The sequence below is a fragment of the Meles meles genome, chromosome 20 (genome assembly GCF_922984935.1).
Source record: "Meles meles chromosome 20, mMelMel3.1 paternal haplotype, whole genome shotgun sequence".
NCBI classification, from domain to species: Eukaryota; Metazoa; Chordata; class Mammalia; order Carnivora; family Mustelidae; genus Meles; species Meles meles.
Window position 1 is genome coordinate 16,994,385 of NC_060085.1, and position 15,235 is coordinate 17,009,619.

At 47.8% G+C, this 15,235-nt stretch overlaps 1 protein-coding gene across 1 annotated transcript; it reads right to left on the minus strand.

The window, feature by feature from the left end:
- Positions 1–6,784: 6,784 nt before the first annotated feature.
- On the minus strand, positions 6,785–15,029 carry LOC123933210 (putative serine protease 45). Its single transcript, XM_045992261.1, has 6 exons — positions 14,815–15,029; positions 12,866–12,892; positions 9,081–9,228; positions 8,672–8,937; positions 7,623–7,786; positions 6,785–7,292 (listed from the first exon to the last, which is right to left on the minus strand). Exons 1-6 carry the CDS (start codon positions 14,912–14,914, stop codon positions 7,059–7,061), a joined length of 939 nt encoding a protein of 312 aa, XP_045848217.1. The 5' UTR covers positions 14,915–15,029; the 3' UTR covers positions 6,785–7,058.
- Positions 15,030–15,235: the final 206 nt, after the last annotated feature.

Here is a 15,235-nt window from a genome sequence, read left to right on the forward strand (position 1 = left end):
ATGCTGCAGCCAGGCCGCTCCCTGGAATGATGCGCCTAGTGCCTAGCCTTGAGCCTGTGACAGCAGCTGGTATCTGGCTCCTGGGCTCAGCCTTGGCCTTGGTGGTGCTCCTGTGTGCCTAGTCCTGAGCCCACTACAGCACCTGTAGACCCCGGTGCCCAGTCCAGTCTCCATGAACCCCTTCTGAGGGCACCCTGCAGGTGTGGGAACTGAGGCACTGGAAGGGGACGATGGCTAGTTCCTACTAGGGGAGCCCTCCCCTTCCCTCCTACTGGGAGCCCTCCCCAGCACCTCATTGAGGTCCCCAAGAAGGCATTTCTTCTGCTGGCTCATGAAGACCCAGGCTGGCAAGCTTCTTCCTCTCCAAAAGTCACGTTCCCCCCAGGGACCCCATGCTCTTCACACTGTCCATTAGGACAGCTCCCTCCTGCCCCTCTTTGCCAGGGTTGCCGAGCATGCAGGGTAACGAGGTTGCTGGCACGCTGCTGGGGTATGGACCGAGCCAGCATGGTGGGGAACTATGGGATCACTTAGTAAAGCAGAGTGTATGCCTGTCCCACAACCTGTACGCCCCCTCCCACTTGCGTGCCCTGCACACAGTCACGCGCAGATGCACAGGAGGATTCTAAGGACGGTTCCGGCCGTACTGCTGGTTAGAGCCCTAACTGAAAGCTACCCAAGGCAGGGGGGAGGTTCAGAACGCTTGCCAACAGTGAGTGGCCTGCTCCATGTAGCGAAATGGCCAATGTCATAACATGCCGCGGAGTGAAAGAAGCCGGACACGGAAAGGTACATACTGTGTGAAATTCAAAAACAGGCAAAACAAATTATGTCTAGAGATCCATGGCAGAAAACCAAGGAAATGATTCTCCCTACAAGCACATTTCCTCTAGGGGGAAACAGGGAGAAAGAGGGAGAGAGAAAAGAGGAGAGGGAAAGGGAAGGGAGGGGAGGAAAAAAACCCAGAGAAGAAAAACCCTATCTACTCTCCTGCCTTCGTGGAAAATAACACTCTGGGGGAGGGTGTTAATCAATGAAACAAAATAAGAAAATTCAATAAAAAAAAAAAACAACATATCCACCATCACCACCGATGTGAATACAAAAATCCTCTACTTTTAAAAGTCAAAGATTCTTATATTGGGTAAAAGAAAAGTCCATTCACCTGCTACTTACCAGAGAGCCACCTAAAACAAAGTGACATGAAGCGGTTGAAAAGTAAAAAGGCAAAAATAGATACGTATATGCAAGTGAAAATAGACATGACAGTGTTGCTCTCTAGAGATGTGATTCAGGACAAAAGCTTTACACAGAAAAGGCTATTTCATGTTGGGAAAAAATAAAAATTAGAATGACTACGTAACATCATAAAGTTCTCTCCGTCAATCACATAACATCGATCCCATAAAGCAAAGCCAATCAGTGATTTGCAAGAAACCGCAACGCCTCACTTTAGGGGACAGCCGTCTCTGACTATCTTAGGGGGAATGGAACAGGTATAAAATGAACCACCCACTAGACTACTAACAGGACCACAGTAACTGCCCTAAAACCTGAACAGTTTGGGCCACACTTTTGTACTACGACATGATGACTCAAGGACTTAATAACCAAACAGTGAATGCCTTAGCTGAAATTTTTTAAAATAAATTTTAACTTATTTTGATGAAATAACATTTTATAAAATCTTCAGAAAATATTAATAATTAGAGCAATGCATTAAAAACTTACTGGGTGTGTTCAAAGCAAATCTACAACCTTAGGGATATTCATTATTGAATAACAAAGAAAGCAAATGAATTAAAAGCTCAAATCAGGAAACTGTAAAAGATATAAAATAAAGCCCAGTTGGGCACCTGGGCAGCTCAGTCCGTTAAGCCTCTGCCTTGGGCTCGGATCATGATCTTGGGGTCCTGGGATCGAGCCCCATCATTGGGCTCCTGACTCAGAGGGGAGCTTGCTTCTCCCTCTCCCTCTGCCTCTCCCCCATTCCTGTTCACCTTCTCTCTCTCTCTCAAATAAATAATTTTTTAAATAAAAAATAAAACCAAGGAAAATCTTTTGGAAATGTGTATAAAATATAAAATTATACCCTCATCAATTAGGACAGCAGGATTACGAATGAACTCTATGATCTGGATCTTTGAAAAAACAAATAATATCAATTGGGGCAAAGACAAATTTACTACTGCTCGGGTATAACCCACCAAGATGGTGTAGTAAGCATGTACTTTGCACTCTTACCAACATAGCTTTGATACATAAAATAAGAATCGCTAGAACTACAAGAAGTCTTAATTCTCATGGGAAGCCTCTCAGAAATCAATGGGTTATATAGACATAAAATATTTGAAGTGTTGAACGGATTTGAATAATACAGTCAACAAACCTGGTTCAGTCAGTTATGGCTAGAACTCTGCTTCAAAACAATGTTTTCATTTCAAACACACATGAAACACTCACTAAAACTGAGTAGATACTAGGCCTAAATAAAACATCAATAAATTGCAAAACATAAAAATAATTAAATTCACACTGTGATATAATTTTTTTTAATTTTATTTATTTATTTGACAGACAGATCACAAGTAGGGAGAGAGGCAGGCAGAGAGAGAGGAGGAAGTAGGCTCCCTGCTGAGCAGAGAGCCCAATGTGGGGCTTGATCCCAGGACTCTGGGATCATGACCTGAGCCGAAGGCAGAGGCTTAACCCACTGAGCCACCCAGGTGCCCCTGTGATATAATTTTTAATGGGGGAAAAAAGAAGTCCCCATCCTCCCCAAATAAGACCCATCTATGGAACTCTTGGGTTAAATAAAAAATACACATGAAATTAGAAACAATACAGAAACGAATGATAATGAGATCAGTACATATTAACCCGTGTGCCATATGGACAAAGGAAGACCCAGAGGATATTTTATGGAATTAAGTGAAAATATTAGAAACCAAAGAAGTCTGTAATAACTGATTCAGTATACGACTCAAGAAGTTAGAAAAAGGACGGTAAAATAAGTCCCCGCAAAGTAGGTTAGAATTACTAAAACTAAAAGAGTTTTAGTGAAATGAACAAAAAAGATTTGATTACAAAACCAAAAGTTAGTTTGTACCATTTAGGCGTTCCCAAAGAAGAGAACCTTCCACTCAGGCTTAAAATTTGTCCCCTCCCTTCAGTGGTGGTGGCTTCCTCCTGAGTTGGTCCCCTTGTTGAGAAGTGGATGCCAGCTGCACGGGGTGATGTACAAAAGTGTTGAATCACTGTATTGTACACCGGAAACTAATCTCACACTGTATGAGCACTAAGTGGAATTTAAACAAAACGTTTAAAAAATGGTGGCCGACAGCCCACGTCCTTCTGCTTTCTCACCCACATTCAGAGAAGGAGTGTGCATCTTTCCTCTAACCGTGCCTTCTGCTGGCTGGTAACCCAACTGGAACCAGCTGGCCAGGGCACCAGACTAGGCTAACTCGATCAGACTCCTGGGAGCTGGGAGGGTTACAGCTTCACCCCGAAGAACATGAACGGCGTGGCAGAGTGGGAGGGCTGCAGAGCAGGACCCGGGGTAATATGTGGGAAGGACGGAAACCATAAAGCCAACCAATAAGGTATACCAGATGGATTTTGTTTTTTTAAAGATTCATTTATTTATTTGAGAGAGAGGGAGTGGCAGGGGGGGAAAGAACCTCAAGCAGACTCCCCACTGAGCGCAGACCCAACACTGGGCTTGATCCCACGACTCTGAGATCATGACCTGAGCTGAAATCACAAGTCAGACACTTAACTGACTGAGCCACCCAGGCGCCCTTACCGGATGGATTGGGTTTTTTTGAAACACCTATGAAATAGACAAAAATTTGGCAATTCTAGTCTTTAATAATTGAGAAAGGGGAATGAGTACGTATATAAATAATATTAGGAATGGGAAAGAGGCCATAGGTGCAAACTTTATACATCAGGTTGAAATGTAAGAATGTAAGCTAACATAAGTGACTTTCTCTACTAAATTAATGCAAAAAGAGTGGGGAACCCACTAGGCCGTTAACTATACAAGATTTTTTTTACATAATCAAAGATTTATCCCTTAAAAAAACTATCAGGCCCAGTGAGTTTTCCCATTATTTTTTTAAATTTTATTAACATATAATGTATTATTTGTTTCAGGGGTACAGGTCTGTGATTCATCAGTCTTATGCAATACCCTGCGCTCACCACAACACAAACCCTCTCCAAGGCCCATAACTCTTCCCATCCCTCTCCCCTTCCCTCCAGGGCCCAGTGAGTTTCCTGTGCACTATCTACAAAATCTCAGGAACTGATAATGTTGGCCTTATATAAACTGCTCTAGGGCAAAGGAAAAATACTACAACGCTTCTCAACCTGTTTTAAGAGGCTAGCACAGCAATGAAACCGAACCTGAGCAATGGTGGAACAGAGAGGAAAAGTGGAGGCCCACCAAGTTTGGGGCAGAAATTCTAAACAAAATGCCAGCAAATGGAATCCACAGCGTATTAAGGGATTTATCTAAGAAATCTACTGAGATCTAGCAATGAATTTCATTATGTGAACAAATTAAATAAGAAAAACCATATAATCATCTAATAGTTCATTACTGCATCACCAGGGCCCAAATCTGTCTCGCACAGCGAAGGCTCCCTGTGAGTATCTGAGAAGCACATGAACGCCGAGGTCAGGGTCAGCACATAAACCCCCACCATCACGGCCACTATTTCACACTGTGCTAGAGATCACAGGCAATAAGAAAACAAAAATAAATGGTAGGATTTTCAAAAAGGACAAGATGTAGTTCTCACCATTTTAGGGAATTTGACTAGCCGAAAATAAGCCAAAAGAATCCACTGAGAAACGGCTGAATTAAATAAGTCAGTTTTGCAAGATGACCAGGAATCAAGATTACTATGGGTGTTGTTTTTTTTTAAGATTTTTTCTTTATTTGACATAGAGAGAGAGATCACAAGTAGGCAGAGAGGCAGGCAGAGACTGAGGGGGAAGCAGGCTCCCTGCTGAGCAGAGAGCCTGATGTGGGGCTCGATCCCAGGACCCTTGGATCATGACCTGAGCCGAAGGCAGAAGCTTAAGCCAGTGAGCCACCCAGGTTCCCCATTATCATTATGTTTTTTTAAATCAGCAGCTTTAACATACCTAACATATAAAATTAGAAAAAAATACAATGGGAGGAGATATTCATCCACAATGAATATAATCAAAATTTGTAAAATACTTAGAAATACACTCAGTATTTTTCCAGATATCCATGAATAGAAAAGCCGAATGAATGGACAGATATACCATACCCTGTTAGGAATTCAACCCTGTAAAATTAATCTGCATATCTAATTTCAATTCAAATACCAATAGTATCTTTAATGAAAATTGACACACTGACTATAAAGTTTCCATGGAAGATAAACTCTGTAAATTAGGCCATATTTTTTTTAAAGGAGAACTTTTGCTACCATTTAACAAAACATGACATAAAGCTGTTTGAAACAATACAGCACTAACCCAGGGACAAACAGATCAGTGGGAAAACAACAGAGGTTTCAAAAACATACACATGGATATATTAAGAGTTCCTTATAAATGCAGATATTCAAATCAGCAGGAAAAAGACAGGTGCTACAAGAAATAGTATCAGTGGAATTGGCTCTCCAGTTGGAAATAAGAGTTGGAGTCCCACCTCACACCACACAGAGTTACACATAAAAAATAAATTTACCGAGATGAAAAGAAATATGGGAAGACAGTTTTTATAACCTGGAGATGGAGAAGAGCACCTTTTACTAGGCACAAAACCCATAAGGAAAGTAAAGATTGACTTATTTGATTCCATAATAATTTTATTTTTAAAAGAAGTTTTATTTATTTGAGAAAAAAAGTGTGCCATGCACAAGCAGGGGAAGGTGCAGAGGGAGAGGGAGAGGCCGGTTCCCCCCTCAGGAGGAAGCCCCATGTGTGAGCCAAAGGCAGACACTTAACCAACTGAGCCACCCTGGTGCCCTTGACTCCATGATAATTTTAAAGGTCTTTATGGAAAACTTCCATCATTCCATCCATTCCACATATTTCTAAAAGATAAGGAAATAGTTGTAAAATAATTAACAAAGGCTTCGTACTCAGAAAAAGATAAAAACTTTCGTAAGAAAACGAAAAGCAACCCAATCTTTAAAAAGGCAAAGGCTATGAATAGAGGATTCACTGGAGAGAAGGTGTATCTTTTCATCAATAAACACATGAAAAGACACATTTCCAATCAGGAAAATCAGATGAACACAGCAATGATAGAATGTCCTAGCATTGGATGGACATGTTTTTAAAGACTGATAATATCCATCTTTAGCAAAAGGGGAAATGTTTCACTCCGCCATGCTGTAGGTATGACTGTAAACTGGCTCAGTTTGGGGAAGGAATACTCTTCGATTGTAGTCATCTAAAAGTATTAAAATTTGTGTGTCCTTCGATGACTGTCCTGCCCTCAGCCCACTCCTAGGGAGACAGCTGCAGAAATGGCTCAGCGTGCCCTCCCCCCACCCCCACCACCCACATGCAGGACTGCCGCCAGGGGGGCGAGTCCGAAACAGCCCAAAACCTGGTGCTGGTTACAGAACCTACGTCAGAGCCGCCCAGAACATGCGCGGTGACATCACATGACGACTAGCTTCAGGTACTGGCGAAGAAAGTTTGTCAACATGTGTGATTTTTTTTTTTTTTTAATGTAGACTACTAATGTTACATATAAGATCCCAGGGTCACCCAGAAAAGAGAACAGAGCCAGCTCACACTTGCACAAATTTAATCCCTGCTCTCCTGGTCCCCCGTTCCAGAGCCCTTCAAGGCCACAATTCCCTTCTCCTGGTCACACGGGGCCTAGTCATCCTCTGCGTCTCTCCCCACCGGGATGCCGATGCAGAGCCCCATGCCCAGGGGCCACCCTTTCCCCGCCTTGACTCTTGTTGAATACAGACACGTGACCTCGGTCTAACCTTGATCCGGACCCATAGGGCAGAGGCAATGTGGGAAGAAGCAGAGAGAGGGGGAGACTAGGGACCCATCTGGGGCTGCAGCAGCCAGAGCAGGAGTAGGAGCCAGGGGGAGCCTGGGGGACCTGAGAGAGCCTCACTGCTTATTTGCCTCCTGATCCATTTGCTGTATTTGGTGACGCGGGTGTACACGCCTGGGTTCTCTGCTTTGGCACAGGCCTTTTCCCAGGACAACACCCCAGCCAGAATCCATCTGCCCTCGACCTCGCAAGCCAGTGGGCCGCCAGAATCCCCCTAGGCAAAGAGAGAGGAATAATGGAAGCCTTGAGCCCCCACTGGGAGCCAGGACACCGGAGGACCCAGAATGCCGGCCCTCTGACTCCTCCTGGAAGATTCTTTCGCTCCCTGAGGATTTCACTACCTCCTTCAGCACCCCCTTCGGCTCCTCAGTTGCAGACCCATCCCAGAATATCAGGCAAAATCAAAGTCACAGGGGAAGGAAGAGGGGAGCAGAGCGCAGCCTGGTGATGGTCACAAAGCAAAGCCCTCCCTGGGAACTTCCCCCACCCCCACCCCGGGAGTCGCTCGCAACAGAAGAGCTGCCTGGACCTCCCAGCAACTCACAGAGCACAAGTTCTCTCCGTAATTGGTGGCACAGATCATGTCCCCCAGGACAAGGGGGACAAGGTGCGAGAGGAAGGACTTCTTGCGGTAAATCTGGTCACACTTCTTGTTGTCCATGATGAACACCTCAGCCTCCTGCAGCTCTGCGGTCAGTGTGGAGTTAGCTGTGGGGGAGCCCAGTGGGGTGAGAAAGTTCTCCTCACTCCACTCAGCCCTGGCCTCCTCCCAGGGTCCTGTCGCCTCCATTTTTGAGACTCAGCCGAGCCACATCCCTTCATGCCCTCATGCCCTCCTTCACCAGTCTGTCTCCCTGCAGGGGGTGGGTGGAGGCCACGTCTCCAAGCCCCTCAGCTTCTCAGGCTCTCTTTCAGGATCCCTTTCTCTGGGAAGCTTTGGCTTCCAAACCAAGCAGGCCACAATCCAAGTTTCAGTGCAGCCACTGACGAACTGAGACCCCAACCACGTCTGGCTTCTCTCTCCAGCCTCTGAGTCTGGCACAGGCTGTGACCTCTGTCACCTGGTTACCCACGCTCCCCCTTCAGGCATCTCAGATAGATGTCCCCCTGGCCAGACTCATCCCAGATTCCTCCCAGCTCGATCTCAAGATCACCTGACCAAGTCTTAGCCCCTTTCCCCATCTGCCTGGGCCCCCGCCCACACTCAGTGACGAGCACCCTGCCGGTAAGGCATGTGTTCCCCACGCGAAGGGTTTGGTGGGCTGCCCCGTCAAGTGTATGAGGGAGAGGGCGAGTAAGTGTAGGATTCCCGGACTCTGAGCTGCTGTAAAAGGCCAAAAGATCACACCCAGCCCCAGCACTGCTGGACCAGAGTGAGGTGCCCACGGCAAGCACGGTGGCCTTGGACGTGGAGACCTGGAGACATGTTAGGACAAGGAGAGTTCTAACTCGTCCAAAGAGCCAGGGCCCGGAGGTGACAGCTGCAAGCTTCCTGAGAGGCACCGTGAAGGGATCCGGCAGGCAAGACCCCAGCAGGAAGGCGATGCCCCTCTCTGTGGCTCCCCACCCCCCGCCTTGACCCACTGTGCTCACCTGAGAAGCGCTGTTTGACCTGGCCCCAGCCGGTCACCCAGCACTGGGTCCCCACCTTCAGGTTGTAGCTGGGCTCCGGCAGGCAGATGGGCTGCACGTACTTGCTGAAGGTAGCGGGGCTGTGAAGCTGGAGGAGGGCCATATCCCCCATGACGAAGGTCTGGCCCCAGAACTTGGGGTGCAGGATGATGTCCTTCACGGGGATCAAGGAAGCCTGCAGGGGCTTCAGCTTGGAGGTGCCAAGGACCACTGAGTACTCTTTGGTGCTACAGAAGACATACTGCCCTGGTTAGCCAGTCAGGTTCACAAACAACGCGACGCTCCTACCTCCACCAAGAACCCTCTCCCCTAGCAGAAGCCCCTCCCCCCATGATTTGCTCCAGGCCGTGGACACAAGAGCCACACTCACCCTTGGATGCAGTGGGCAGCAGTGACCACCCAGTTGAGTTCAATGAGGGCCCCTCCACACACGTGTTCATTCTCTAGCCGGAGGCTCACCTCCCAGGGCCAGTGGCGGGTCACGTCCAAATCCTCGGACCACCAGGGTCTGCCGCAAACTTCAGGAACAATGTGCCAGGGACACACAGGGACCACATATTGGAGGATGAGAACAACGGAGACTAAGATGCCCCTCCCCCACCCGGGGACAATGTGCACAAAGCTGTAAACTCGGGGGCTTGTCGTCATTTCAAAGATGGGGAGGCAGGGTGAGAGAAGGACAGAGGCCCTGTGCTAGACAGAAAATGACAGTGACAGAGTTACGAGGCTGTAAGACAGAGACGTAAAGACATCACAGGGGAGAGAGAGAGACCGAGACAACAGGGGATTCGAAGGGAACCCCGAAACAAGGGAAGAGCATAGAAGGAGTCCTGGGACAAGCCCCGCATTCTCTTGTGTCTGGCCTGAACCCCGAGGCCATGTTCCTGAAGGGCCACTGCTCGGAGCTGAGAAAACTTCCAGGCTTCTGTGTCGGAAATCTTTACACGGGCCGTTCAAGAAAGAGCCCCTGCGCGTGGAGCCCACGGAGGGTCCCCGCTCACCGCTTACTGTCTTCGTCTGCACCACGTTCCAACACAGGCAAGTGGTACGGCGTTATGAATGAGCACAGATGCCAAAGTTTCTAAATAGAGCATTACTCAACATTATATTTTGAAAAAATAACGCACCACGATCGTGTAGAGACTGTCTCCGGAGCGCAAGGGAGGTCCCACAATAGAAAAGCCCTCCCTGTATTTGCCACATAAACAGTTCTTTTTCTCTAAAGAGAAGGATCATGGGCTCTTCTCAAAAAACACAGAAGAAGACATTTGAAAAATTCAACATATATTTATGACTAAAAACAAATCAGAAACAAAAATACCTCTTACTTTGGGAACGGAAAAGAAATCCTTAACTTTATGAAAGTTAGAGACCACACACCTACAGCATGCACTACATAACATTAAGGAAGAGGCAAAAAGATTCTATAGGGTCAGAAGCCAAGAATAATGGTACTTTGCAGGAGGAGGGCAGGGGAAGTAAGCAAGAGAGCATAAGGGAGCTATCGGGGGCTGGGAGAGGTCTACTTTCTCACCAAGACAGTGACTACCACAGATGGGTTCACTGTGTGATCATTTCTTAGGCCGGAAACTTCAAATCTGTGTACTGTTGTGCATGTATGTAAGACTTCAACAGCTTACTTTTTTTTTTTTTTTAAGATTTATTTGACAGAGACCACAAGTAGGCAGAGAGGTGGGGGTGGGGAAGCAGGCTCCCTGCTGAGCGGAGAATCCAATGTGGGGTTCAATCCCAGGACCCTGGGGTCGTGACCTGAGCTGAAGGCAGACGCTTTAACCCACTGAGCCACCCAGGCGCCCACCCCAATGGCTTACTTTTTAAATCAGTTATACTTCTTGACTCCAGCACAATCAACGAGAAAATATATTCAAAATAAGATATATTTTCAACAACAAAAAAATCTTAAGTAACAAGAAATTAACATTAGGCCAATTTCCGTGGTGATACATTTAAAACTCTAATATAGAAAAAAATAAATAAAACTCAATAAAGGACAGGAAAAGGAACAGCATAAATGGAGAGACGTCCCTTGTTTTTAAATAAACAACTAACCATTTCAGATGTACTTTTTCCCAAAACTAAACTATAAAGTCATTTTCCAAGTGAGAATTTTAGGGAGCTTTATAAACTTACTCTAGAATTCAAGTAGAAAAACAAAAGTCCATGAATAGCTCAGTCTCCGAAAAAGGAGAACATAAAGGAATGCTTGTCCTAGCAGGTTATCAAGACACACATCAAAGCCATCACAACAAAAACGGTGTGGTATTGACAAGGACAGACCAATGAAGCAATGGAAAAGACCAGAGAGCCTGAGATTGTTCTGGGGACCCAGGATCTTAATGTAGATCAAGGAGTCACCACCATCAGTGGGTGAAGGATGGATGTTGAGTAGATGGTGCTGGGGAAACTGACTCACGACAAAAGAATTAAGAAAAACAAAACTGGATTCCTCCCTAGCAGCACTTGGGAGACCTAAATAGGAAAGTGAAACTCTAAAGCTAACAGTGGACCATATGGCACAGGGTGAGAAAGGGCTCCCTAAACAAAAATCTCAAAACAAACCATAAAACATTAAATGGATTAATTTTATTACATCAAAACCAAGGTCTTGGTTTGTTTTTTTTTTAAGATTTTATTTATTGATTTTTTTTTAAAGATTTTATTTATTTAGTTGACAGAGAGACAGAGATCGCAAGTAGGCAGAGAGGCAGGCAGAGAGGGGGAAGGGAAGCAGGCTCCCTGCTGAGCAGAGAGCCCCAGGAGGGGCTCAATCCTAGGACCCTGGGATCATGACCTGAGCCGAAGGCAGAGGCTTTAACCCACTGAGCCACCCAGGCACCCCTTGGTTTTTGTTTTTACCCTGGGAATAAAGTTAACTGGCAGATGACAGATTGGGTGGCAATATTTATGATATTGAAAATCAATACAAGACTTTTACTAGGAATATACAAGGAACTCTAGGAAATCAATAAGAAAAAAAATAACAGATAATATGTGAAGGAGGACAAGCAATTTATTAGAAGAAATCCAAGAGGTCAAAAGCGTATTGAGACATGCTAAAACTCATTAGTAATGAGAAAAACGTCAATTAAATCAAGAAGCCATTTTTTAATCTATTAGATTTTTTAAAAATTGGTATAAAGATATAAAAGCTGCATCGTACCATGGTTGGTACATCTGTAACAACATTACACCTTTACAGATGGCGGGTGGGAATACAGAGAGCTGGCCACATTAGATTATGGACAGAAGATAAAAGCACTGTATCAATGTACATTTTTTAAAAAGATTTTAATTATTGATTTGACAGACAGAGATCACAAGTAGGCAGAGAGGCAGGCAGAGAGAGAGGAGAAGCAGGCTCCCTGCTAAGCAGGGAGCCTGCTGCGGGGCTCAATCCCAGGACCCTGAGCCGAAGGCAGAGGTTTAACCCACTGAGCCACCTAGGCGCCCCTCAATGTACATTTCTGAAGTTGAGAAGTGGCTGATATGTGATAAGTGAAGCTAATCAGTTGATATTGTTGTTGTCTAAGGGAATAGTCTTAGAAAAAAACATGCCTAGGTATTTAGAGATCAGAAGTCAGGCTATAAGTTACCCTCAATTGATGCTGGGAAAATTTTTGTATGTGTTTCTTGACCTATCTGTATTTTTGCAGTGTTTGGTATATTTAAAATTATTTCCAAAAAGAAAAAAATTTTAATGGGACTGGTGAAAAGAGGAGGAAACAGAAAGAGATCTACGATAGACACCATTTATGTAAGTTAAAAATACGTGCACACAAAACCACAATATGTATTTTGACAAGAACACACATAAGAAGAGACACACACTGAACATATAAGAAAGGTTGAAAGGAGGGAGAGGAGGGGCATGGACATAAGGAGGAATAACTAATTTAATCAATAGAACAATTCATAACCAATTAGGGAGGGCCTATGACAACAGAAGCCCATGAACCAGTGAGCAACCTAACCCCCCATCCCTGACGTCTAAGGGAAAAGACTTTTTAGAAAGCAGGCCCTTCAGACTAAATTCCTGCTTCCTACAGACCCAGAAACACTACCTCTCTGACCCTCTTCAGATCACATCCTCCCAGGAGCTGAGGTTTTTCTGAAGCAGCGGCTCAGCCTACCCACCTGGTATGGAAGTGTTTTCTTTATAACCTGAAGGAGAAAAGGGGAGCAGAGATGAAGCAAGAAATCGTGAATTAGTTCATTCATGCATTCACCAAATATTCCCTAACCTCCCACTCCATTTCCAGCCAAGACCAGGGGGGAGGGGACAGAGCGTATCAAGCAGATAACAGGCTGTCCAGCAGGGGAGATGGGAGTCAACAAGACCACCTGTGTGAAATCAATGCAAGGACAAGGCCACAGGTTTCAGGGGAGCCCAGAAGAAGTGGGGGATAAGGAGGCGCCTGAGAAACAGGGTTTTTGGGTCGGGGCTTAAAGATGAGAAGGCGGTAAAAACAGAAAAGTGATAATGACATTCCTTGCATAAGCAATCCCATGATGTATGCCATGAGCCTCCGGAGAATGAAGGACAAGGCCAAGGATGGCCAGAAACGATGCCACGGAGGAAGAGTCAGGGGTCAACCACGAGGGGTCTCTTAACCCAGGCAGAGAAGCAAAGAGACCCTCTGGGAGGAGGGAAGCCCGTAGAAGGGTGACATGTTCAGGCTTGGATTGTGACAAGGAAGTAGGAAAGTGATGAGACTGTAGGTGCTGAGATCCCTCTTCAGGACCCAGGCAAGAAAGGAGATGGTCTAAATGAGGAAGTAGCCGTGAGACTAGACAGGGTGAGCTGGATGTGGGATGCCGGCAGATGGCTATGGCTATGGCTGGGATGACCCCAGCTTCCGCTTTTAGAGAGGAGTGCGTACAATCCAGCGCAGTAGAGAACAGGCTAAGAGAACCCAGTTTATAGGCAGCCGAGAGGCTCCACTTTGGACCCCAGGTAGCAGAGATGTTTCTAGGTCCTGTGGCAGGCAGGTGCACCCGCAGACACGTTGCCTCGAGGGACTTGCTGCGCAGAGCCTGGGGCCGGCGGAGAGAGAACCCAGACAGCGCTGCGGGGAACAGGGATGAACAGAGCACACTGGCTGGGAAGCAGGTGGGGAGCCGCAGAGCTATCCTGAGACAGAGGAGAAGAGGGAGGCCTGGCCTGAGAAGTCAGGGACTAGAAAAAACGAAAACGGAGGAAGTGGTAGAAAGGTCACAGCTGCGGCCAGGATGGGCCGACGATTATGGGAGAAGCAAGGAAGCCCTGGAAGGAAGCATGAAGGGGAAACGGCTACTCTGAGAAATCTGGCAGCGAGCGGGAAGGGACGGGGAGAAGCAGCCATGGCAAAGAGGGGGAGGATGAAGATGAGCAAGAAGATGGCGGAGGGAGCACAGCGCGGGGAGAGCCTGTGGTCTGGGGCCAGGCGAGCGGGCTGACCTTAAACAGGAGGGGAGTCTCTGATTGCTAAAGAAATGGGGGAGGCTGGTGTCGAGCAGTGGGGTTCGGAGGGCCCCCTGGGGGCTGGAGGCAGTCAAGGGGGAGAGCGTCTTCAGGATGAATAAAGCAGCAGCGAGCCAGACGCCAGGGGGAACAGGGCGCTGGGGAGAAGCGGGAAGGTGGGATCCGGGTTTCAGCGCGGGGAGACCACGTGGGGCCGGCCGCGCCGCAGCGCCTGCGCAGTGGCCTGGGGCGGAGGGAGAAGGGGCAGCGGGCGGCCTGAGGCAGCCTGGAAGGGCACCTCTGGTCTCAGCCGCGATGCCCGCCCGCGTGGAGGCTGGAGGAAGTGGCTGCACGTCAGGAGAAGATACAGGGGTCCTCCGCACTGCTGGTGAAGCCTGAGGGAGGAGGCTGGGGCAGGGCGGGCAGGAGTCTGGCGACAAGGAGGGGGGGAATGGCAGTGGGGGACAGGGGAGCATGGTGGGGGTGGGGGACAGAGTCCCAGGCGGCCAACGAGCTAGCCACGTGCAGGGGTCTGCGCTCAAGTGCAGGGATGGGGGGCAGAGGGAAGGGTGGGGGGAGTACGGGGAAGGTGGCCGACTGGCGGATGGAGGGACAGAGGGCGGTGGAGGAGGCGCTTCCTCACCCGAGGTCAGCAGCGGCAGCAGCAGCAGGACGCAGCGGCTCAGGCTCCAGAGCCCCGAGGCTCCAGGCCCAGCTCTGTGGCTGAACGGCAGGGCGGCCATGAGGCCCGGGAGGTGCCACCTAACGGGACAGACACGGTGCCGCGAGCCCCGGCAGGTGATGGCGACCCTGCCACGCGCAAGGGCACCTCCAGCACGTGATGGAGTTCTGGGCACACGACGGCCCCACTAGCCCGCGATGACGCCCCGGACTCCCACTCTGCCCCCCACCCCAATGGGCACGTCTTCTGCATCCACACCCTCACCTCGTGCCTGTTCCCTGAAGATGGCATCGGAGCCCAGGATCCAGGATCCCAGCCAGGGTGACCAATCCCATGAAAGCACCCCCCCCCCCCCCCCGTTGCTTTAAGATGGCGACGGTGC